The sequence below is a fragment of the Bufo gargarizans genome, chromosome 1 (genome assembly GCF_014858855.1).
Source record: "Bufo gargarizans isolate SCDJY-AF-19 chromosome 1, ASM1485885v1, whole genome shotgun sequence".
In the NCBI taxonomy this organism is placed as follows: Eukaryota; Metazoa; Chordata; class Amphibia; order Anura; family Bufonidae; genus Bufo; species Bufo gargarizans.
Genome location: NC_058080.1, coordinates 245,531,194 through 245,554,844, shown reverse-complemented (window position 1 = coordinate 245,554,844; position 23,651 = coordinate 245,531,194). Strand labels below are relative to the sequence as shown.

General features: G+C 44.7%; 1 protein-coding gene across 1 annotated transcript in view; it reads right to left on the bottom strand.

The window, feature by feature from the left end:
* Window positions 1-11,701: 11,701 nt before the first annotated feature.
* Window positions 11,702-23,651, bottom strand: part of LOC122924684 (alcohol dehydrogenase 1-like) — a 146,147-nt gene continuing 134,197 nt past the window's right edge. Inside the window, exon 9 of the mRNA XM_044276025.1 lies at window positions 11,702-12,567. Within this exon, the coding sequence (XP_044131960.1) occupies window positions 12,543-12,567 (25 nt within the window). The 3' untranslated portion in view covers window positions 11,702-12,542. The remainder of the gene's footprint in view (window positions 12,568-23,651) is intronic.

Here is a 23,651-nt window from a genome sequence, read left to right as displayed (position 1 = left end):
GATGTCAAGGTGACATAGTGCGGATACAGCAGCATCAGGATACAACAGAGTGGCAAGGTGACACAGTATGGATACGGCAGCATCAGCATTAGGATACCACAGAGTGGCAAGGTGACATAGTGTGGATATGGCAGCAGCAGCTGCATCAGGAGACCACAAAGTGACCCGGTGACAGAGTGGGGCGGTGGGTGGCATTACCAGTACCCGCTGCTGAAGGTGGGTGAAAGAAGGAGCACTTGGCATCAGATGTGTGGCATCAGGCGGGTGGCAGCATCAGAGTAATAGCTGAGTCAGGTAGAAAGAAGAAACCAGTATATTTTGTCAAAGTGTTGGTGTGGCACCATGGATAATCTAGTCTGATGCATCAGGAATTGGTGGGTGGAAATCCTGGCTGATCCATGCCTGATTTATCTTGACAAAGGTCAGTCTCGCCACATTTTGGCATGCGAGTTCTCCTTGGGGTAACTATGGCCCCCGCCGCAGTAAACACCCGCTCTGATGCCATACTACTAGCCAGGCAGGACAGTTGTGGCCCCAAATCCAGTTTGGCTGCCCAGTAGTCCAGCGGATCTTCAAAGTGTGTTGGCAGGGTACTGTCCAAATATGTCACCAGCTACTGGTTCAGATCCTGCTCCAGGTCTACCTGCTGCTGCTGGTGAGTAGTTTCTTCACTATGCGGGTGAAGAAAGCTACTCATCAGCGACTGTAGACTGAGGCTGCTGCTGATGGAGCTGGTAGTGCTCCTGCCACCCCACCTGTCCCCAGCAGCCATGGAAGTGGAACGTGAGCGCAGAGGGATCCCCCGGTCAGACCTGCGAGACGATGGACAATGGCACAGATAGGCAGCGGCCAACTGACTACATAGGATGTATCTGTAGTAGTTTAGTTTGTCCTCCCTCTCAGTGGGTGTAAAAAAAGCAAACATTCTGGACCGGTAGCGAGGGTCCAACAAGGCGGAGAAGTCATCCCTCTGCCGAATGGTGACAATTTGGCTGTCACTATTCAAGCAAGTGAGCATGCATCAGGCCATTTGTGGGACTCAGAGGGACTTCCTTTCCGATTTTCAATTGTCGCGGAGAAAGCCAGGATTCGATTTCTTGATGAATCACACAGAGCAGTTCCTCCCCTGTGTTACTCCGTTTGCCAAGGCAAGCCAGGTGCAGAGCAGCATGACACCGCCGTGCCCTGCACATGTGGTATGCTGGTCAGGCACTGTGACTTGTCCCGGCAGTGGAGGACACGGTGAAGGATGAGGAGGCAGAGGCGGACATTGTCGCAGGAGAACATGGAGGCAGACGTGAGTAATGTTGGCCAAGCATGCTCGAGCATCACGGTGCTTGGCACATCGTGGTGTTAGGCCGAATACCGCGTATGCTCGAGCGCGATGCTCGAGTCTCTACCCAGCAAATTGACGTGCAAGTAGGTACTACAATTCACTGTAATGCCATAGCCATGTTTTCTGCTGGCATTACAGTGATTGGCTGGCCGAAACACGTCATTGGGTGCTATATATCACCCGATGACACGTGTTCGGCTCAGCATTAGTCAGGGAGAGATGGAGAGCAGAAGGGAGAGATAGTGTAGGGATTGAAATAGCAATATTTTAGTTTTTATACTTGTTATAGACCCAAAAGTCGCTTTTTAAGGACTATAGTGTGTCGCAGCAATATATATTTTTTGTGCAACCTGCGCTAAATTGCTAAAACTTGTTAGAGACCTAAAAGTCCTTTTAAGGAATATTGTGTGTGACAGCAATATATATTTTTAGTGCAACCGGCACTGAATTGCTAAAACTTTTTAGAGATTAGAAACCCAAAAGTCCTTTTAAGGACTATAGTTGTATCTGGCAGCAATATATATTTTTAGCGCAACCTGCGCTAAATAGCTTACAATTGTTTGGCCGCTGCAGACAGCAACATTATCTGTGCTACTTCTCCTGTCTAACGTGTGCACAGCCTAAAAATCTCTGTGACATCCAGTGTACTTTTTCTGTAGATGGTGTCCGCTGGGGACAGTTATATTACCTGCGCTACATCTCCAGTATAACATTAGCACATCCGAAATATCAGTGACAATCAGTGTAATTTTTTTTTGCTGCTGGTGACAGCGACATTATCTGTGCTACATCTCCTGTGTAATGTGTGCACAGTCTAAAAATATCTGTGACATGCAGTGTACTTTTTCTGTAGATGGTGTTCGCTGTGTACAGTTACATTACCTGCGCTACATCTCCTGCATAACGTTGCGTATCTGAAATATCAGTAACATAAAGTCTAATTATTTTGCTGCTGGTGGCAGTGTAATTTTTTATTAGCTGCTGATGGCAGCGACATTACCTGCGCTGCATCTCCTGTATAACGTTTGTGCATCGTAAATATCAGTGACATTCATTCAGAGTAATTTTTTATTAGGCGGCGGTGACAGCGAAATCACTTGCGCTATTCCTCCTGTATAACGTGTGCGCATCCTTAATATCAGTGACATTAATACAGTGTAATTTTTTATTAGGCGGTGGTGACAGCGAAATCACTTGCGCTATTCCTCCTGTATAACGTGTGCGCATCCTTAATATCAGTGACATTAATACAGTGTAATTTTTTATTAGGCAATGGTGACAGAGACATTACTTGCACTATACCTCCTGTTTAACGTGTGCGCATCCTAAAAATATCTGTGACATTCTGTGTACTTTATTTGCGCATACACTTACAAAACCTGCGCTACTGTACGTGTGACATAATTGCAAGCATATATACCATTTAATATGAGCAAGGCGAGCAGTAAGGGACGGGGAAGTGGCCGTGCTGCTGATGGTGCAAGCAGAGGCCATGGCCCTGGGCCTGGTGAAACTGTGCCTGCTGCCAGAGCACAAGAAACACATCCACGATACATAGGTTCATGTCCCAGTTTGCAGGGCGGCACAGGACACCACTCTCGAAGTCAGACCAGTGCAACCAGGTGGTCGGTTGGATTGTAGCAGATAATGCTTCCTGTCAGTTAAGCACCACCCTGTTTTCCACAAAGTCCAGTCTAAGTAGCCAAGAGTCTGGTATACACAATCCTCACCCTGATACTCCTTCCACCCACCATGGAGAGTCTTGGCAAACAAGTGATCCTACACTCGGATATTCCCAGGAGCTGTTTTTACCATTCCTTAATTTGGGCCTCTCGCCAAGCCCGCTTGAAGAGGGATATGAGGAGATCTTGTGCCCTGATTCCCAAACTCTGAAGCATCCAAAGCCAGAGATCAACATGATGGTGGGGAACAGTAATTAGTATTTCACAAGGCGGATGATGATAATGAGACACAGTTGCCAATAAGTCAACCGCAATTAGTGTCTCAAGAGGTTTATGATGAGGATGAGACACAGTTGTCAGTAACTGAGGTTGTTGTTAGGTCAACAAGCCAGGAGGATGACCAGAGTGAGGAAGTGGAAGAGGATGTGCTGGACGATGAAGTCCCTGACCCAACATGGCAAGCTGAGCGAGGACAGCAGTAAAGAGGGGGAGGGATCCGCAGCACCGCAACAGGCTGGAAGAGGCAGTGGGGTGGCAAAAGGGAGAAGGCAGGGCACACCAAACAGGCCCGCAACTCTTCCATAGAGCACTCCCTTGTGGCAATCTCCCTTGCCAAGGGGTAGGTGTTCCGCAGTCTGGCGCTTTTTTGAGGAAGGTGCGGACGATAAAAGAATTGTAATTTGCAAATACCCAGCCACCCACCCACAGACCATAGCAACAAATGTGCACCTTTCCAAATTAGGCTTGTGGACACTGAGGCTTTCCGCAGCCTGATGGTGGCGCCTGTACCCTGGTACTCTGTCCCCAGCCGCCAATATTTTTCATAGTGTGCAGTCTCAGCCTTACACCAGCATGTGTCCCATAACATCACCCGTGGCCTGACCAATGCAGTTATTGGGAAGGTCCACTTAACGACTGACACATGGACAAGTGCTTGTGGCCAGAGACGCTACATTTCCCTGACGGCACACTGGGTGAACGTTGTGGAGGCTGGCAGCGAGTCGTACCCTGGGATGGCACAGGTGCTACTGGCGCCAAGGATTGCGGACCCTACTTCCATAAGGGTTTCTGCCACCATCTACGTAGTGGCTGCAACCCCCACTTCTCCTCCTCCACCTCTGAATTATCATCCTGCAGCATCAGCCAGACATCAGTCAGTAGCTGGAAGCAGTGTAGCACTGCAGTGGGGAAGCGGCAACAGGCCAACCTTAAACTGATCTGCTTAGGTGACAAACAGCACGCCGCCGCAGAGCTGTGGCAGAGGATAAGGGACGAGAGTGAGCTGTGGCTCTCGCCACTCAACCTACAGCCAGGCATGGTTGTGTCTGATAATGGCTGTAACTTGATGGCAGCTTTGGAGCTGGGCAAGCTCACACACATACCATGCCTACCCCACGTGTTCAAATTAGTGGTTCAGTGGTTTCTCAAAACCTACCCCAATTTGCCTGAGCTACTGGTGGGTCAGATCAGCAGCGGGCCCTCATCCATAATGTTTTTGAGGGTCACCAGCAGGCCCTCAAACATAATGTTTTAGAGGGTCAGCTCAGCAGCAGGCCATCGCCCACAAAATATTTTAGATGGTCAGCTCGGCAGCAGGCCCTCGCCCACAATATGCTTTAGATGGCCAGCTCGGCAGCATGCCCTCGCCCACAAAATTTATTAGATGGTCAGATCGGCAGCAGGTACTCGCCACAATTTTTTTTAGATGATCAGCTCGGCAGCAGGCACTCGCCCACAATTTTTTTTCGATGGTCAGCTCGGCAGCAGGCACTCGCCCACAAAATTTATTAGATGGTCAGCTCAGCAGCAGGCCCTCGCCCACAATTGTTTTTAGATATTTAGCTCAGCAGCAGGCACTCGCCCACAATTTTTTTTATATGGTCAGCTCGGCAGCATGCCCTCGCCCACAATTTTTTTTTTAGATGGTCAGCTCAGCAGCAGGCCCTTGTTCCTAATGTTTTTAAGGGTCACCAGCAGGCCATCAATCATAATTGTGTATGATGCCCTCCTTTATGTGTAATAAATGGTGTATTGGAGTGCCGGTTCCTTGTAATTTTTGGCAGCCCTTTCCCTTAGTGCATAGGCTTTATAAGTGTAGGAGTCCCACTACCTGAACAATTGTACCACAATGTGAATGAGGCCCTCCTTTATGTGATATACAGGTTGTATCGGAGTTCCTTATCCTTGTAATTTTTGGCAGCATTTGCACTTTATATACAAGTAAATATACAGGAAAGAATATTTTCTAACAATTTATCCTCTAAAATCTATTTTATCTTCGGTTTGGTGCGTATTATTGTCAGTCTGTAAAAGTGGCGTACTACTTGGACAACATCGTTCCCAGCAGTGACCTGGGAGTCCAAGATGCATCCAGACATCCTCCCCATGCTGTTCCCGAACCATTTCAGTGGTGTTTCCATCAAGTTCTGACCTTTTCCTATGAACCAGACACCCTCCCCTCTTTAGAGCAGGGGGTATCTGGCTTAATGCTGTGGCTCTCCCATTGAATTCCATTGTGCATCTCAAGGTGTTCTACTCGAGCACCCAAGCACTTTGGTGCTCTACCAACACCAGGCGTGACCGGTCTAAGTTGCTGGTGTGGCTGTGAAGGAACCACATTCGCCCAGTGTGCTGTAAAGGACATGTACTGTCCCTGACCATAGTTACAGCTCCACATGTCGGCGCCACCGTGCACTTTGGCAGACACCGACAGGGTCAAGGATTGGCCCATCTTCTGTTCTACATGTTTGTGCAGGGCTTGCACTACCTTTTTGGCAAAGAAGTGACGGCTTGGGACTCTCCACCTCGGCTCGGCACAAGCCATTAGTTCTCTGAAAGGTGCAGAGTTCACCACTTAGAAAGGGAGGGACTGCAGCACCAGCAACTTGGACAGGAGTACGTTCAGCTTCTGCGCCGTTGGATGCGTGCATGCATACTGCTGTCTCTTGGCAAATGCTTCGGTGTTCCGAATGTGTGACGAGGAGTAGGAGGAGGAGGAGTATCTGGACCAGCAGAAGATGGGAATGACAGACCGCTCCCCCTAGCCAGAATCACATGTAGAGTATTAGATACTGATGGTTGCCCATTTGGAATAAGGCTTCAGTTCAGTTTCTTTAATAAATAATTCAGCTCTTTATTGAAGCTATTATTTTAAATGTTTTATACATTTTATGTTTATGCTCCTGATGAAGAGGTTTGCATACCCCGAAACGCGTTGAGCTGAATACCTTTAATAAAGAGCCAATTTCTTCATTAAAGAAACTGAACTGAAGCCTTATTCCAAATGGGCAACCATCATTATCTAATACTCTGCAGGTGAATCTGGCAAGGTTTTTTTTCGGATCATGCTGATGTCTTGAGCTTATCCAGCATGCCAGTCCCCTGTGAAGTGAGTATAATCATATGTATGCTGAGTAACATTGAGTTTTTAATATTCTTTAACACTTTTTAGTACTATTTACTAATTGAAATTTGGGCTACTTCTATATATAAAAACTGGTAGCAATTTCACATACTGTGTTATATTTCTATTTGCGGCCATCTTTTTCACTGTAAAATATCCCCAACTGTATCCACTGGCTTCTTCTCTAAAAATCACAAGCAGAGAGTACTCTCACCAGGGAGCACTACCATCTTATCCTGACAGTTAACTGATAAAATTATTTCACTCATTTTCTGGGACCTGGCACTTAAATCTGGGGCTTTGTATCGACCAGTCTTTTTGGGTCCATTATCCTCTAATGAACCCTCTCTGACACTGGCCATTGATTTATTAAATTTGGTATACATGCCGATTGCTCTTCTGCGTTGATTCCCCAATAGCAGCCTCCTCCATCAGCACCCTTTGGTGACCTTCTTTTCCAATTTCCATTTCTCCTCCTAATCTGAATCCACTAACTCACCACAAGACACTCCCACTTCACTGGCGCCGCAAGTTCTCCTATCTTTTTGATAATTGGTTCCACAAGATTGGATTAACTCTCGCTGTTTACTTCCTTCTTTCTTTACATATTTCTCTGGGTCAAGAGCCTGACTGCTCAAAACACCACCTCCCACGCCACTCTCCTCATAACTACTTTCCCACCTAGCGTAGGAAGAGGCGGATGTCTCCTCCAGATCTTGGCTGAGCAGTAGCTGCTGACCACCCTCTATTAGCTCGTCCTCATTGTATAGTGGAGCTGAGCCCACAGCATACAATACTTCTGTGGCTGAGGGAACAGCAAAGGACAGAGGCAGGTTGAGGACAGGTGAGGGCATTGGGGCTTGCTCCAGGGCCAGGCTAACTAAGGGTTTTTGTTTGATGAACGCACTGACTTTTGGCTGGGGGTGTCTGAGGTCACTTGGGGTGATGTGGATGACTGAGTTAACCAATGAAAATCCGCTGGATTGTTGGTCAAGACACGCCCGCTAGATGACACCTGGATGTCAGGCTGCTCGCTGCGACTCCTGCTGCCACAATCCCTTACTCTGCTGCGACCTCTGCTTGCACCAGAAACATTTAGGCCGCTGCTGCCACTGCTCTGTGCATGGCCTGGCACTTCTTTGCCAGGCATACTTTTAGCTGAACTAAATAAATGAAAAGCAAATTAAAACAACCCTAAAAGCGACAAATATATTTTTCTTGTCGTACTGAAATAGGGCACTATACGATTTCACCCAAAAATTATTTGAAAAGAGAATAGATATTATATTTTTCTTGTTGTTACTGAAATACGCCCTTATAAGCATTCACGGGGAAAAATTAAGCAGTAATGTGTGTTTAGATTTTTCTTTCTGTTACTGAAATTAGCCAGAGAAAGCTTTCAACAGGTGAAAATTAAGCAGTGAGGTGTGTATAGATTTTTCTTTCTGTTATTGAAAGAAAACAGTGCAGTGCGTATATATTTTTCTTTTTAAATTAAATACGCCACTATACGCTTTAACTGGAAAAACGTAAACAGCAAAGCGAGTATATATTTTTCTTGTAGGACTGAAATGCGCTCCTATGCGCTTTCACCAGAAATCACTGCAACAGTGCAGTGCGTATATATCGTATATATTTTTCATATTTTTATTGAAATACGCCTCTATACGCTTTCACCAGAAATAACGTAAACAGTGAAGTGCGTATATATTTGTCTTGTAGGACTGAAATAAGCCCCTTTGCACTTTCAACAGAAATCATTGCAAAAGTGCAGTGCGCATATATTTTCTTTTTTTTATTAAATACACCCCTATACGCTTTCACAAGAAAAACCTGCAGCCGTGAAGTGCGTATATATTTTTGTTTTTCGCCAGATAATGGCCACTAAAGGCTTTTTAACATAGCACTTGCACCCCTACAACAAATAGCTGGAATGACAGAGCTGTATAATGGCTATTTGGATCCCCAAATAATCTTTCTCTGCACTTACAAATCGCTTTCCTATCACTGTCCCTAGCGCCTTCTGACGTCTCTCCCTGCACTAAGATGCTGTGAAATGATTCCTCCCTATCCTTTCCCTGCACTTAAATAATTTTTTCTGTCTTTTTTTTCCACAGTAAGGTTTTTCCAACAGCTGTCCCTAGCGCCTTCTCATGTCTGCCCCTGCACTCAGAACTCTGAAAAATGGCAGAATCTAAAATGGCTGCTGTATTTATAGGGCTGTGACATCACAGTGCTGGCTGGCTGCTGATTGGCTGCATGCATGTATGTCAATCTGGGTGATCCCGCCTTCCCAGAGTTCCTTCTCCCATGTCCTCAGTCCTCACATGTGTAGCTGCCATTTTAGGAAAAATGCAATTTGTTACCATGACGCGCAATGAAATGCGTATTTGTGGCGAATCAAATTCTTCTTGAAATTTTGAACGAATTCCACTTCGTCCGCTTCGATTCGCTCACCTCGAATAATGGCTAAGCAAACTGTAAAGCAAAATGTAAAGATAAGTGAGTGTGGAACCACTGTGTCAACCAACCAGTTTGACTTAGGACTAATTCTAAGGGCATTATTCTGGCAGACCCCTGGTGTTCATCCTTTAACCCCTATTCAGGAATCTGGACTTTGCTTTAGGAGAGCCACCAAGCTGCTTATTCCTAGAGTAGTCCTATTGTGGTTGACAGCTGACACCCTAGGGTCAGAGACACCAGTGCGAAACACTGAGGGATCAGGCGAAACCTGTAGTCAGTAACAGGCCATAGTTGGGGCTGTCAGAGTTTGCAAATTTGAGGGCCAATGTTGGTGTTTTCAAATCTGAGAAAAAAGTCCAAAGGTCAAGGCAGGAAGCACAGAGTCAATATGGTAATCAGGCATGGGTGTCACTACCAGAGCTTTGAGACGTTCTCATAGCTCTGTTTCCACACCCCTGTGATGATGTCACTACTAGAGATAGGAGGAGTTCTCTTCCCTGTTTCTCCGCCTCTGTGATGAGGTCTTTACTTTTGGTTTCCTTCCTCCCAGCTGTTCCTCCTGTGTTTGATTTCGCTGCCTTTAAATCACCCCTCCTCCTTTGTAGAGGTGCGGATTATACTCTTCATTTTGAGCTGTATCTCTCGCTTGAGTGTCTTCACCTTTGTTACTTCTCTTCACTGGATCTGTGTCCTGCTGATGCGAGTACTTCAGATATCGTCTGCTGACTTCGGATCTGTTTGCACTGCGGCTGCAGCACCTCAGTTAAGTGTACAGACATTGTGTTTATCTGTTCTTTGCTGACTGGATCCGAGGCGACCCCGCTTCCGTCCATACACTGAGCAGGGCACCGGTGGCCGTGCCCCTTCCACTATTGTAGGGGTTTCAGTGGTCTTCAGCCTTAGGTACGCGGGCATGTCTCGATCTACCATTCGGATCCGGACATGCGCATAGCAGCTTAGGGAGAGCTATTAGGGTCTGGCAGGGGTCACCCTTATTCCTCCCTAGAGTGGGTCCGTCAGTTGTTATTCTCTGTGTACACTCTTGTTGCGCATTCACAGCCGTGACAATGGGTCAGGTCAGGTGGTCAGAATCCAGTAATCAGGGAGATGTCGGTACATGAGCAGACAAGCAGATTATTGCACCTTTTCAGGATCTAGCAAGCTAGTAAATCTATTGCTCAGGTAGTGAGTGAGACAAACAGCACAGCATACTGTATATAACAGAACTGATTAAAACATTAAAAGCATACTGATACTACTTACCTGGCTCCCCGCTCCCTCCACCGCTCCTGGTCCCCGTGCAGCTGCTGATGCTTCTCCCCATGCGCAGATAAAAACATCCGGTGTCTGGGGAGGGGCAGCCAATGGCAGGCTGTGATGGGGACGAGCCACCCTAGCGTCACCCGCAATGCTAGAGAGGCTCGCCCCCATCACCGCCTGCCATTGGCTCCCCCCCCGACACTGGATGTTTTCATCTGTGCACGGGGAGAAGCAGCGAAGGCTATATGGGGACCAGGAGCGGTGCGGGGAGCGGGCAGCCAGGTAAGTGGAATCAGGGTGAGGGGCCACGGGCATATGGGGGGGCATTTCTAGTCTCGGATAACGCCTTTAACTCTTGCAATACTGTAGAATAAAGTGAGGTTCAATGAAGAATAGACAGACAGGACATACATAGGTACCCGAATCTGCTGCCGGAGCACTGGAACTGGAACAGACACAGGGTGAATGGAGCAGCCCCTGTGCCAACCCAAAGTAGAAGGGCATAACACACGAATTGCAGTGCTGATCTCAACTGCAACCGCTACAACCCAGTAGACACCATGGCCTTGATTTATCAAGACTGCCATATGCTACGCTTGATATCCGCTAAGCTGTCAGAGGATGCAATTCATTTAGGATAAAGGGCGTGCCTCCTCTTAAATTAAATGCATCCTATGGCAGTCTGTGAGCCTGATTGAAAGCTATACCAGCTCAGGATTTGCAACTTTTTTAGACCAGAAAACTGATATAGGGGAAAGATAAGTCTCCCCGTATATTTTCTACACATTACATATCAATGAGGATAGGATCACTATTAATGGGGCTGACTCCTGGGCAATTACAATGCAAATGTTCTACAGTAAATCAATAAAACGTGTGCTTTGAAAATGTAAACTTTCAAAAGTTGAACTATGTGACGCATTATAAATTTTGCTGAATATACAATGATCTTGCTTGCTATTTTATTTTATTACTTTTGTATTTCTTTCAACAAACACATCATGATATGGAAAAACATTTCACATAAATCATTTGAGGAATACAATTGAATATTTTTCCATAAAGAGTTTACACATGTAATTGTAACATAAAAATGAGCAGATTGACAGCTTATCTCCCATTATGCCTGTGAAAACAATAATAAATCTTTGACATCTATGAATTTGAGCTAACAGTTTTGTTGGAAATTATGGGGGTCATTTATAAAGGCTGGCGTTTTAGACGCTGGTCTTAATAAACCTGAGCGCTGGCGGTGGACCCACTGAAGTAATGAAGAGGCGCTGGCCTCTCCATATCTTCAGCGCATCCACCACCAGTATAAATGTAAGCAAGCTTCCTTACTGGCTTAACTTTAGATCATTTTCTACGTCTAAGGCCTCTTTCACACTGGCGTGTGCGCCCCATTATCGTATTGCGGACCGCATTTGCAGATCCGCAATACACGGGTGCCGTTCCGTGGGCATTCCGAATCACGGATGCGGACACATTCACTTGAATGGGTCTGCAAATCCGAAGATGCAAAATGGTGCGGAACGGAACCCTAAGGAAGCACTACGGAGTGCTTCCGTGGGGTTTCGTCCCGTACTTCTGTTTCGCAAAAAGATAGGACATGTCCTATCTTTTTGTGGAACGGCCGTATCGCGGACCCATTCAAGTGAATGGATCCGCGATCCGCTGCGGTTGCCCCATGGACTGTGCTCGTGTATCGCGGCCCGCATTTTGCGGGCCGCAATACGGCAACGGGCCGCACACGCCAGTGTGAAAGAGGCCTAACACAGGTGCCACTCCCCCTTTTACACCTAATTTGATTGGGGAAAAGTCACAGATTGTAGAGCAAATAATCTTTGTGCTGCAATCAGTGACAGATCTACGTCAGAAAACTGGTGTATATCTGATAGTAAATTACCCACAATATACTGCAAATATGGTGCTTATAGCAGAGTGTATGTTATAATGTAAAAGAAATGCAACAGTGAATAGATTTCTATGGATGTATCTATGGGCAAACATGTGTGAAGCATGATGTGGTCTCTACAGCCAACAACAAGGGGAAATTATATATATATACTATTTTTTGAGAATGTTACAACAAAAGTGGATGGGTTGCATCATAAAAGTAAACTCTTGCTATAGGCTGTGCCTTGAAAATGTTGCTTGCGGGCAGTTTGCAGTATTTGCTACATTTGTCAGACCTTTATTATTAATTATTATGACATGTGCACCAATTAAAAATCCAGATTTAAAACAAAAATCGAATACATGTGTGTCTTGTTTACTGTTCCAGTATCCAGCTGCACATATTTTACTCTTTTGGGATGGGGAAGGGATTCGCAATCCTGTGAATCAATGCTTTCTTCTTGGATCAACAACGAGCCTTTCTGCTGGACACTGCAGAGTTTCAGAACTTCAGCACTGTACGAATGCTGTAGACAAAGAGCAATACAAAACAAGATTACCGCCAGTGGTCAAAGTGGTAAACAATCAGGAAAATGTATTAACCCCTTCTACCCCAGGCCAATTCTCACCTTCCTGCCCATGCCATTTTTTGTAAATCTGACATGTTTCAATTTATGTGGCAATAACTTTGGAACACTTACTTATCCAAGCCATTCTGGGATTGCGTTCTCGTGACACATTGTACCTCATGATAGTCATAAATTTGAGTCAATATATTTCACCTATATTCCCCTATGAAAAAATCCAAAATGTTCCAAAAAGTTGGAAAAATTCACAATTTTTACAAGTCTGCTTTTAAAACAGAAAGTGATACCTCGTAAAATATTTATTACTTAACATTCCCCATATGTCTACTTTATGGTGGCATCATTTTGTAAACGTCATTTTATTTTTTTAGGATGTTAGAAGGCTTAGAATTTTAGAAGCAATTCTTACATTTTTTAAGAAACGGTCCATGAATAATTGAATTTTAGAAACTACACCCATCAAGTTATTAAAAACTGATTTTGCAACCTTTGTTAACCCTTTAGGTATTCCACAAGAATTAAAGGAAAATGGAGGTGAAATTTCAAAATTTCACTTTTTGGCAGATTTTTTATTTTAATCAATTTTTGCCTGTAACACAGCAAGGGTTAACAGCCAAACAAAACTCAACATCTATTACCCTGATTCTGCAGTTTACAGAAACACCCCACATGTGGTGGTACACTGCTGTAAGGGCACATGACGGCGCAGAAGAAATGATGCACCCTACAGTAGAAACTCCCAAAAAGTGACCCCATTTTGTAAGCTACAGGATAAGGTGACAGTTTTATTGATACTATTTTGGGGTACATATGATTTTTGCTCGCTCTTTAATTCGCTTTTTGTGAGACATGTTCATCTGACAGGATCAGCATGACTTAATAGTACGTCAAATTGCGGGAAGTCTCCTGCCACTATGATGTTCTATTGCGTCATTGGTCAGGAAGAGGTTAATGATTATTACTACTCAGTATAATGTTAGCTATTGATAAGTTAAATTATTTGTTCTAACCGGTGACAGTTTAAAGGGGTATTCCCATCACAGACAATGGGGGCATATCGTTAGGATATGCTCCAATGTCTGATAGCTTTGAGAACAGAGTAGGTAAGGTGGCGGAGGGCGCACTGTGCATGTGCATCTGCGCTCCATTTATTTCTATGGGGCAGCTGAAAATAGCCCCAAGAGATATGCCCCCATTGTCTGTGATGGGAATACCCCTTTAATAAAAAACAATGAACTAGTGCAAAATTGTACCATTTGCTACTTATAATACTGGTGTCTAATATGATGGAGGGGCACTTCCTTCAATGTTCTAGGTGCTACTATAACCTCTGCATCCACTATAACTAACCCTCTAACTGCAGATATAACACGTTACAGTTTGGTGCTTCTATAGACATCACCCACAGTCTGGCATTACTGTGTGACGCCGCATCATTCAGCTTTAAAGGTTTGATCACCTTGACAGTTTTTTCAGCCCCCATTGCCTTTATTTCAACAAAATAAGATCATATTGATTTTAATAGCATTATGTTCTGTTACAAAATGCACCAGTTGTTGGCCTTGCATTTAACAACCTTTCATTTTTACATCAATTTTCCCTTTGATTAAGGCCTTATTCACACCTCCGCAATTTTGTTCCGCATTTAACTTCTGGGTCTACATTTCCGTTCCCCGAAAAAATAGAACATATCCTATTCTTGTCCGCAATTGAGGACAAGAATAGACATATTCTATTAGTGCCGGCAATGTGCAGTCCGCAAAATGCGGAACTCACATTGCCGGTGTCCGTGTTTTGCGGATCCTACGGACGTGTGAATGGAGCCTAAGAAGTATTAATATTGTCCAACTGACAACAAGATCTTCAGTGCCAAGACGGCATTAGTAATAGCAAAGTGACATGATTGGCTATGGGTAAAAGGATAGTAGCTGGTGATAACAAACATCATCTCTAAAAGCACACCACTTCTGGATTATTTTTTTTACAAAATTGTTCAAAAACTATCCCTTTTTATGCTTAAACTATGCTTACTCCATTGATCAGGGGCAACTTCACCTCATGATCAGGTCTATCTTTTGTCTCTGTCTGGGACCAAGGATAGAGTGCATTCAGAAAGTCTTCAGACCCTTTAACTTTTTATTAAAATGAATCTATAAAATGGTGGCTTCCATTAGACCATGAGGGGCATGTCAAGCACTGGAAAGGTGAGGACCTAAGGGTACCAAGTAATGTTTCTATATTAAGTGTTCTGGTTATATTGCTTTGTATTGCTTATTTGCATTTTGTTTAAACACAATCAAAGCTTTTTATTCTATTAAATAATGAAAATCAGATGTGGATTTCAAAATCCTACAAAGAGATGAAATTGATATTTGAGTCAAGCAACAGTAGGTCCTTTGTTAGCATTCAGCCATCAGCACAAAAGTTTTTTTGATGCCTTCAGATTATCTTCATCCATTTGGAATTTGCAATAAATAGTATTTGTGTATTGGTATTAGTAGTGTGGTGGTGCGCAATGCAACAAATTATATAAAGATGCACATCTTGTAATAATTCTAGTGCATCTTGGCTCGTCTGTGTATCTGAATCTGAAGGCTATCCCAGCTATGAGCTGGTGTAAGTATCAGGCATTGCCTGTGCCAGAAAAATGACATAAGTAATGGTAAATGTGAGACCTCTTAGGTCCTGTTCCCTCTGCCCATATCCCCCCTACTTTTTTAAAAAAAGTGGTGAGATTGGTCGAGAAGAGGCAGTCACACATGTTTGGGTTTGCACGATGTATGACTTTGTGAGGCCAACCTGGTACAGGGGTTATGTAATATGTTAAATGTTTTGTGTGCAGGAGATACAGGTCCGCCTTAACTATATCTTATTCATAGCTTTATTATAATCTGCGTAAAAACAGTGTTTAAGGATGTTTGATACTTTAAGATGCGGTGATTTTTTTTTTTTTCACACTTCACATTTCAAAAGCCATAACTTTTTTTTTATTATTTTTCTGTTGTGATAGCCATGAGGAATTGTTTTTTAGTTAGATTTTTTTTATAGCAACATTTTGTAAATGTCATTATATTTTGTTAGGACGTTAGAAGGCTTAGAATTTTTCAAGCAATTCTTACATTAGATTTTTTTATGTCACCATATATATATATATATATATATATATATAACTTATCTTATCTTGTATAACTTAAAAAAAAAATCAAGGTGTGAAAAAAAAAACAGTGCCTTGTTTTACAGTAAAAATGACATGGTAACATTATGCCTGTATGAGTATTAAGATACCAAATTTATATAATTTTGCTACTGTATGTTGTACTACATTTAAAAACATTGCTTTTTGTTGGCAGATTCTGGTATCCATAACTTTCACCTTAGGTTACGACTAAGAACACACCTGTGTTTGAAACGCGTTAACCATGCTGAGGTGAAGGTTTGTGTCTATATGAGTTATATGCTACAAGAAGAAATAAAGTACAACTGAGTTTTATTTTAAGTGCTGGAACTATTGTATTCTATTCACCTTAGGAAGCCTTAACACTTGTACTGTATAATGTAATACTTCTCTATTACAATGCATATGGAGGGATATTTACTGAGAAATTTTTTATATCCTCCCAAAGGCAGGGTGTAATAGGTGCTGTAACGTGGCAGGCCTGATGGCTTTTAGCAAACCTCCAGATGACATGAAAACTACTTGGCCCTCGATAATTGCATTTGAGGTGTGTAAATTGAAGGACATAGGGAGCTCTCTCCCTCTGTTGAACTGCTAAGATGCCACGGTCACTATTGACTGCAGCATCAGAGGGTTTTCTCCAATCTCAGCAGGGAGAGCAGGGTGCCAACAAAATGATACAGCAAACAATGGCGAAGGCTTAGCTCCTCAGTGTTAACAAGAGATGAGCGAATTTCTTAAAAATTCGATTTGGTCGGTTCGACAGATTTTCCGAAAAGATTTGATTCAAATTAATTTGTGGCGAAACGCGGTAAAAAAACTGCTATTTCCTGGCTGCAGAGAGCCTGTATAGTGGTGTAGAACACTGTGCCTTGCAGCAACACGCATAACCAGTCTGCTGTGGTAGTGAAACAATACTGTAAGTCAGTATGACACGCAGATGACAGGTGTCACTCTTAGAATCACTGCACACTTCACTTATTTGGGCAGTTACAGGGCCAGAACTGACCAAAAAACTCAAGTGTGAACTCAGCCTTACAGGTCGATGTTAACGTCAGGTATAAAGAACTGTGCAGAGGCCCAAGATCCTACTATAGCGTGAAAGAGTGCACTTTTTTAACACCATTGTCAGCTGATTTCACATAGATGTCTACAGAACCTGTTCTATTAAACGCTTATACAAGCAGAGCCCCTCTGACAGAGGGGAGAGGGTGTCAGCCTTAAGTTTGTGTTGTTGTTAGTGATGGTCTTTTGGTTCCCGGTGGTCGGTTGCGGCGAACTTTGCGCGTTCGCGATCTGCCGAACATGCGAACATATGGCGATGTTCGCAAGCTCCATATTCTTTTGCATTGCGCCGAACTTTGACCCATGACTAGGGATGAGCGAACTCGAACTGTATAGTTCGGGTTCGTACCGAATTTTGGGGTGTCCGTGACACGGACCCGAACCCGGACATTTTCGTAAAAGTCCGGGTTCGGGTTCGGTGTTCGTCGCTTTCTTGGCGCTTTTGTGACGCTTTCTTGGCGCTTTTTGAAAGGCTGCAAAGCAGCCAATCAACAAGCGTCATACTACTTGCCCCAAGAGGCCATCACAGCCATGCCTACTATTGGCATGGCTGTGATTGGCCAGAGCACCATGTGACCCAGCCTCTATTTAAGCTGGAGTCACATAGCGCCGCCCGTCACTCTGCTCTGATTAGCGTAGGGAGAGGTTGCGGCTGCGACAGTAGGGCGAGATTAGGCAGATTAACTCCTCCAAAGGACTTGATTAACTGATCGATCTGCAGCTGTGGATCATTGAGCTGCTGATCCTCAATTGCTCACTGTTTTTAGGCTGCCCAGACCGTTTGTCAGTCACATTTTTCTGGGGTGATCGGCGGCCATTTTGTGTCTTGTGGTGCGCCAGCACAAGCTGCGACCAAGTGCATTTAACCCTCAATGGTGTGGTTGTTTTTTGGCTAAAGCCTACATCAGGGTGAAGCTGTCACACCAAGTGCATTTAACCAGCAATAGTCTGTTCATTTTTTGGCCATATACAAAATCAGGGGCAAGCTGCGCCTGTCACCAAGTGCATTTAACCCTCAATGGTGTGGTTGTTTTTTGGCTAAAGCCTACATCAGGGTGAAGCTGTCACACCAAGTGCATTTAACCAGCAATAGTCTGTTCATTTTTTGGCCATATACAAAATCAGGGGCAAGCTGCGCCTGTCACCAAGTGCATTTAACCCTCAATGGTGTGGTTGTTTTTTGGCTAAAGCCTACATCAGGGTGAAGCTGTCACACCAAGTGCATTTAACCAGCAATAGTCTGTTCATTTTTTGGCCATATACAAAATCAGGGGCAAGCTGCGCCTGTCACCAAGTGCATTTAACCCTCAATGGTGTGGTTGTTTTTTGGCTAAAGCCTACATCAGGGTGAAGCTGTCACACCAAGTGCATTTAACCAGCAATAGTCTGTTCATTTTTTGGCCATATACAAAATCAGGGGCAAGCTGCGCCTGTCACCAAGTGCATTTAACCCTCAATGGTGTGGTTGTTTTCTGGCTAAAGCCTACATCAGGGTGAAGCTGTCACACCAAGTGCATTTAACCAGCAATAGTCTGTTTATTTTTTGGCCATATACTACATCAGGGGCAAGCTGCGCCCGTCACCAAGTGCATTTAACCCTCAGTAGTGTGGTTGGTCAAGCTGTGACACCAAGTGCATTTAACCAGCAATAGTCTGTTCATTTTTTGGCCATATACTACATCAGGGGCAAGCTGCGCCCGTCACCAAGTGCATTTAACCAGCAATAGTGTGGTTATTTTTTGGCCATATCCCAGTCTAATTCTGTCACTAAATCCATACCGGTCACCCAGCGCCTAAATACTAGGCCTCAAATTTATATCCCGCTAAATCTCTCGTTACCGCTGTCCTGTTGTAGCTGGGAAAGTTATTTAGTGTCCGTCAAAGCACATTTTTTGTTCTGGGTTGAAGTACAATTCCCAATTTAGCAATTTCATAATTTAGTGGTTTCTGCTATATCAGAGCTATTTGAAATCTATCCCTAAAAGGGTATATAATATTCAAGGTGCACATTGGGTCATTCAGAATAACTTCACACACACCCGCTACTGTGTATTTTCAAGTCTAATTCTGTCACTAAACCCATACCTGTCACCCAGCGCCTAAATACTAGGCCTCAAATTTATATCCTGCTAAATCTCTCGTTACCGCTGTCCTGTTGTAGCTGGGAAAGTTATTTAGTGTCCGTCAAAGCACATTTTTTGTTCTGGGTTGAAGTACAATTCCCAATTTAGCAATTTCATAATTTAGTGGTTTCTGCTATATCAGAGCTATTTGAAATCTATCCCTAAAAGGGTATATAATATTCAAGGTGCACATTGGGTCATTCAGAATAACTTCACACACACCCGCTACTGTGTATTTTCAAGTCTAATTCTGTCACTAAACCCATACCTGTCACCCAGCGCCTAAATACTAGGCCTCAAATTTATATCCCGCTAAATCTCTCGTTACCGCTGTCCTGTTGTAGCTGGGAAAGTTATTTAGTGTCCGTCAAAGCACATTTTTTGTTCTGGGTTGAAGTACAATTCCCAATTTAGCAATTTCATAATTTAGTGGTTTCTGCTATATCAGAGCTATTTGAAATCTATCCCTAAAAGGGTATATAATATTCAAGGTGCACATTGGGTCATTCAGAATAACTTCACACACACCCGCTACTGTGTATTTCCAAGTCTAATTCTGTCACTAAACCCATACCTGTCACCCAGCGCCTAAATACTAGGCCTCAAATTTATATCCTGCTAAATCTCTCGTTACCGCTGTCCTGTTGTAGCTGGGAAAGTTATTTAGTGTCCGTCAAAGCACATTTTTTGTTCTGGGTTGAAATACAATTCCCAATTTAGCAATTTCATAATTTAGTGGTTTCTGCTATATCAGAGCTATTTGAAATCTATCCCTAAAAGGGTATATAATATTCAAGGTGCACATTGGGTCATTCAGAATAACTTCACACACACCCGCTACTGTGTATTTCCAAGTCTAATTCTGTCACTAAACCCATACCTGTCACCCAGCGCCTAAATACTAGGCCTCAAATTTATATCCTGCTAAATCTCTCGTTACCGCTGTACTGTTGTTGCTTGGAAAGATATTTAGTGTCCGTTAAAGCACATTTTTTGTTCTGGGTTGAAATACAATTCCCAATTTAGCAATTTCATAATTTAGTGGTTCCTGCTATATCAGAGCTATTTGAAATCTATCCCAAAAAGGGTATATAATATTCAAGGTGCACATAGGGTCATTCAGAATAACTTCACACACACCCTCTACTGTGTATTTCCAAGTCTAATTCTGTCACTAAACCCATACCTGTCACCCAGCGCCTAAATACTAGGCCTCAAATTTATATCCTGCTAAATCTCTCGTTACCGCTGTACTGTTGTTGCTGGGCAAGATATTTAGTGTCCGTCAAAGCACATTTTTTGTTCTGGGTTGAAATACAATTCCCAATTTAGCAATTTCATAATTTAGTGGTTTCTGCTATATCAGAGCTATTTGAAATCTATCCCTAAAAGGGTATATAATATTCAAGGTGCACATTGGGTCATTCAGAATAACTTCACACACACCCGCTACTGTGTATTTCCAAGTCTAATTCTGTCACTAAACCCATACCTGTCACCCAGCGCCTAAATACTAGGCCTCAAATTTATATCCTGCTAAATCTCTCGTTACCGCTGTACTGTTGTTGCTGGGCAAGATATTTAGTGTCCGTCAAAGCACATTTTTTGTTCTGGGTTGAAATACAATTCCCAATTTAGCAATTTCATAATTTAGTGGTTTCTGCTATATCAGAGCTATTTGAAATCTATCCCTAAAAGGGTATATAATATTCAAGGTGCACATTGGGTCATTCAGAATAACTTCACACACACCCGCTACTGTGTATTTCCAAGTCTAATTCTGTCACTAAACCCATACCTGTCACCCAGCGCCTAAATACTAGGCCTCAAATTTATATCCTGCTAAATCTCTAGTTACCGCTGTACTGTTGTTGCTGGGCAAGATATTTAGTGTCCGTCAAAGCACATTTTTTGTTCTGGGTTGAAATACAATTCCCAATTTAGCAATTTCATAATTTAGTGGTTCCTGCTATATCAGAGCTATTTGAAATCTATCCCAAAAAGGGTATATAATATTCAAGGTGCACATAGGGTCATTCAGAATAACTTCACACACACGCTTCTGTGCATTTCCAAGTCTAATTCTGTCACTAAATCCATACCGGTCACCCAGCGCCTAAATACTAGGCCTCAAATTTATATCCCGCTGAATTTGAATACAATACATTGGGCCAAATAATATATTTGTTGTTGTGGTGAACCATAACAATGAGAAAAACATCTAGTAAGGGACGCGGACGTGGACATGGTCGTGGTGGTGTTAGTGGACCCTCTGGTGCTGGGAGAGGACGTGGCCGTTCTGCCACATCCACACGTCCTAGTGTACCAACTACCTCAGGTCCCAGTAGCCGCCAGAATTTACAGCGATATATGGTGGGGCCCAATGCCGTTCTAAGGATGGTAAGGCCTGAGCAGGTACAGGCATTAGTCAATTGGGTGGCCGACAGTGGATCCAGCACGTTCACATTATCTCCCACCCAGTCTTCTGCAGAAAGCGCACAGATGGCGCCTGAAAACCAACCCCATCAGTCTGTCACATCACCCCCATGCATACCAGGGAAACTGTCTCAGCCTCAAGTTATGCAGCAGTCTCTTATGCTGTTTGAAGACTCCGCTGGCAGGGTTTCCCAAGGGCATCCACCTAGCCCTTCCCCAGCGGTGAAAGACATAGAATGCACTGACGCACAACCACTTATGTTTCCTGATGATGAGGACATGGGAATACCACCTCAGCATGTCTCTGATGATGACGAAACACAGGTGCCAACTGCTGCGTCTTTCTGCAGTGTGCAGACTGAACAGGAGGTCAGGGATCAAGACTGGGTGGAAGACGATGCAGGGGACGATGAGGTCCTAGACCCCACATGGAATGAAGGTCGTGCCACTGACTTTCACAGTTCGGAGGAAGAGGCAGTGGTGAGACCGAGCCAACAGCGTAGCAAAAGAGGGAGCAGTGGGCAAAAGCAGAACACCCGCCGCCAAGAGACTCCGCCTGCTACTGACCGCCGCCATCTGGGACCGAGCACCCCAAAGGCAGCTTCAAGGAGTTCCCTGGCATGGCACTTCTTCAAACAATGTGCTGACGACAAGACCCGAGTGGTTTGCACGCTGTGCCATCAGAGCCTGAAGCGAGGCATTAACGTTCTGAACCTGAGCACAACCTGCATGACCAGGCACCTGCATGCAAAGCATGAACTGCAGTGGAGTAAACACCTTAAAACCAAGGAAGTCACTCAGGCTCCCCCTGCTACCTCTTCTGCTGCTGCCGCCTCGGCCTATTCTGCTGCTGCCGCCTCGGCCTCTTCCTCCGCCTCTGGAGGAACGTTGGCACCTGCCGCCCAGCAAACAGGGGATGTACCACCAACACCACCACCACCACCTCCGTCACCAAGCGTCTCAACCATGTCACACGCCAGCGTTCAGCTCTCCATCTCACAAACATTTGATAGAAAGCGTAAATTCCCACCTAGCCACCCTCGATCCCTGGCCCTGAATGCCAGCATTTCTAAACTACTGGCCTATGAAATGCTGTCATTTAGGCTGGTGGACACAGACAGCTTCAAACAGCTCATGTCGCTTGCTGTCCCACAGTATGTTGTTCCCAGCCGGCACTACTTCTCCAAGAGAGCCGTGCCTTCCCTGCACAACCAAGTATCCGATAAAATCAAGTGTGCACTGCGCAACGCCATCTGTAGCAAGGTCCACCTAACCACAGATACGTGGACCAGTAAGCACGGCCAGGGACGCTATATCTCCCTAACTGCACACTGGGTAAATGTAGTGGCAGCTGGGCCCCAGGCGGAGAGCTGTTTGGCGCACGTCCTTCCGCCGCCAAGGATCGCAGGGCAACATTCTTTGCCTCCTGTTGCCACCTCCTCCTTCTCGGCTTCCTCCTCCTCTTCTTCCACCTGCTCATCCAGTCAGCCACACACCTTCACCACCAACTTCAGCACAGCCCGGGGTAAACGTCAGCAGGCCATTCTGAAACTCATATGTTTGGGGGACAGGCCCCACACCGCACAGGAGTTGTGGCGGGGTATTGAACAACAGACCGACGAGTGGTTGCTGCCGGTGAGCCTCAAGCCCGGCCTGGTGGTGTGTGATAATGGGCGAAATCTCGTTGCAGCTCTGGGACTAGCCAATTTGACGCACATCCCTTGCTTGGCGCATGTGCTGAATTTGGTGGTGCAGAAGTTCATTCACAACTACCCCGACATGTCAGAGCTGCTGCATAAAGTGCGGGCCGTCTGTTCGCGCTTCCGGCGTTCACATCCTGCCGCTGCTCGCCTGTCTGCGCTACAGCGTAACTTCGGCCTTCCCGCTCACCGCCTCATATGCGACGTGCCCACCAGGTGGAACTCCACCTTGCACATGCTGGACAGACTGTGCGAGCAGCAGCAGGCCATAGTGGAGTTTCAGCTGCAGCACGCACGGGTCAGTCGCACTACAGAACAGCACCACTTCACCACCAATGACTGGGCCTCCATGCGAGACCTGTGTGCCCTGTTGCGCTGTTTCGAGTACTCCACCAACATGGCCAGTGGCGATGACACCGTTATCAGCGTTACAATACCACTTCTATGTCTCCTTGAGAAAACACTTAGGGCGATGATGGAAGAGGAGGTGGCCCAGGAGGAGGAGGAGGAGGAGGAGGAAGAGGG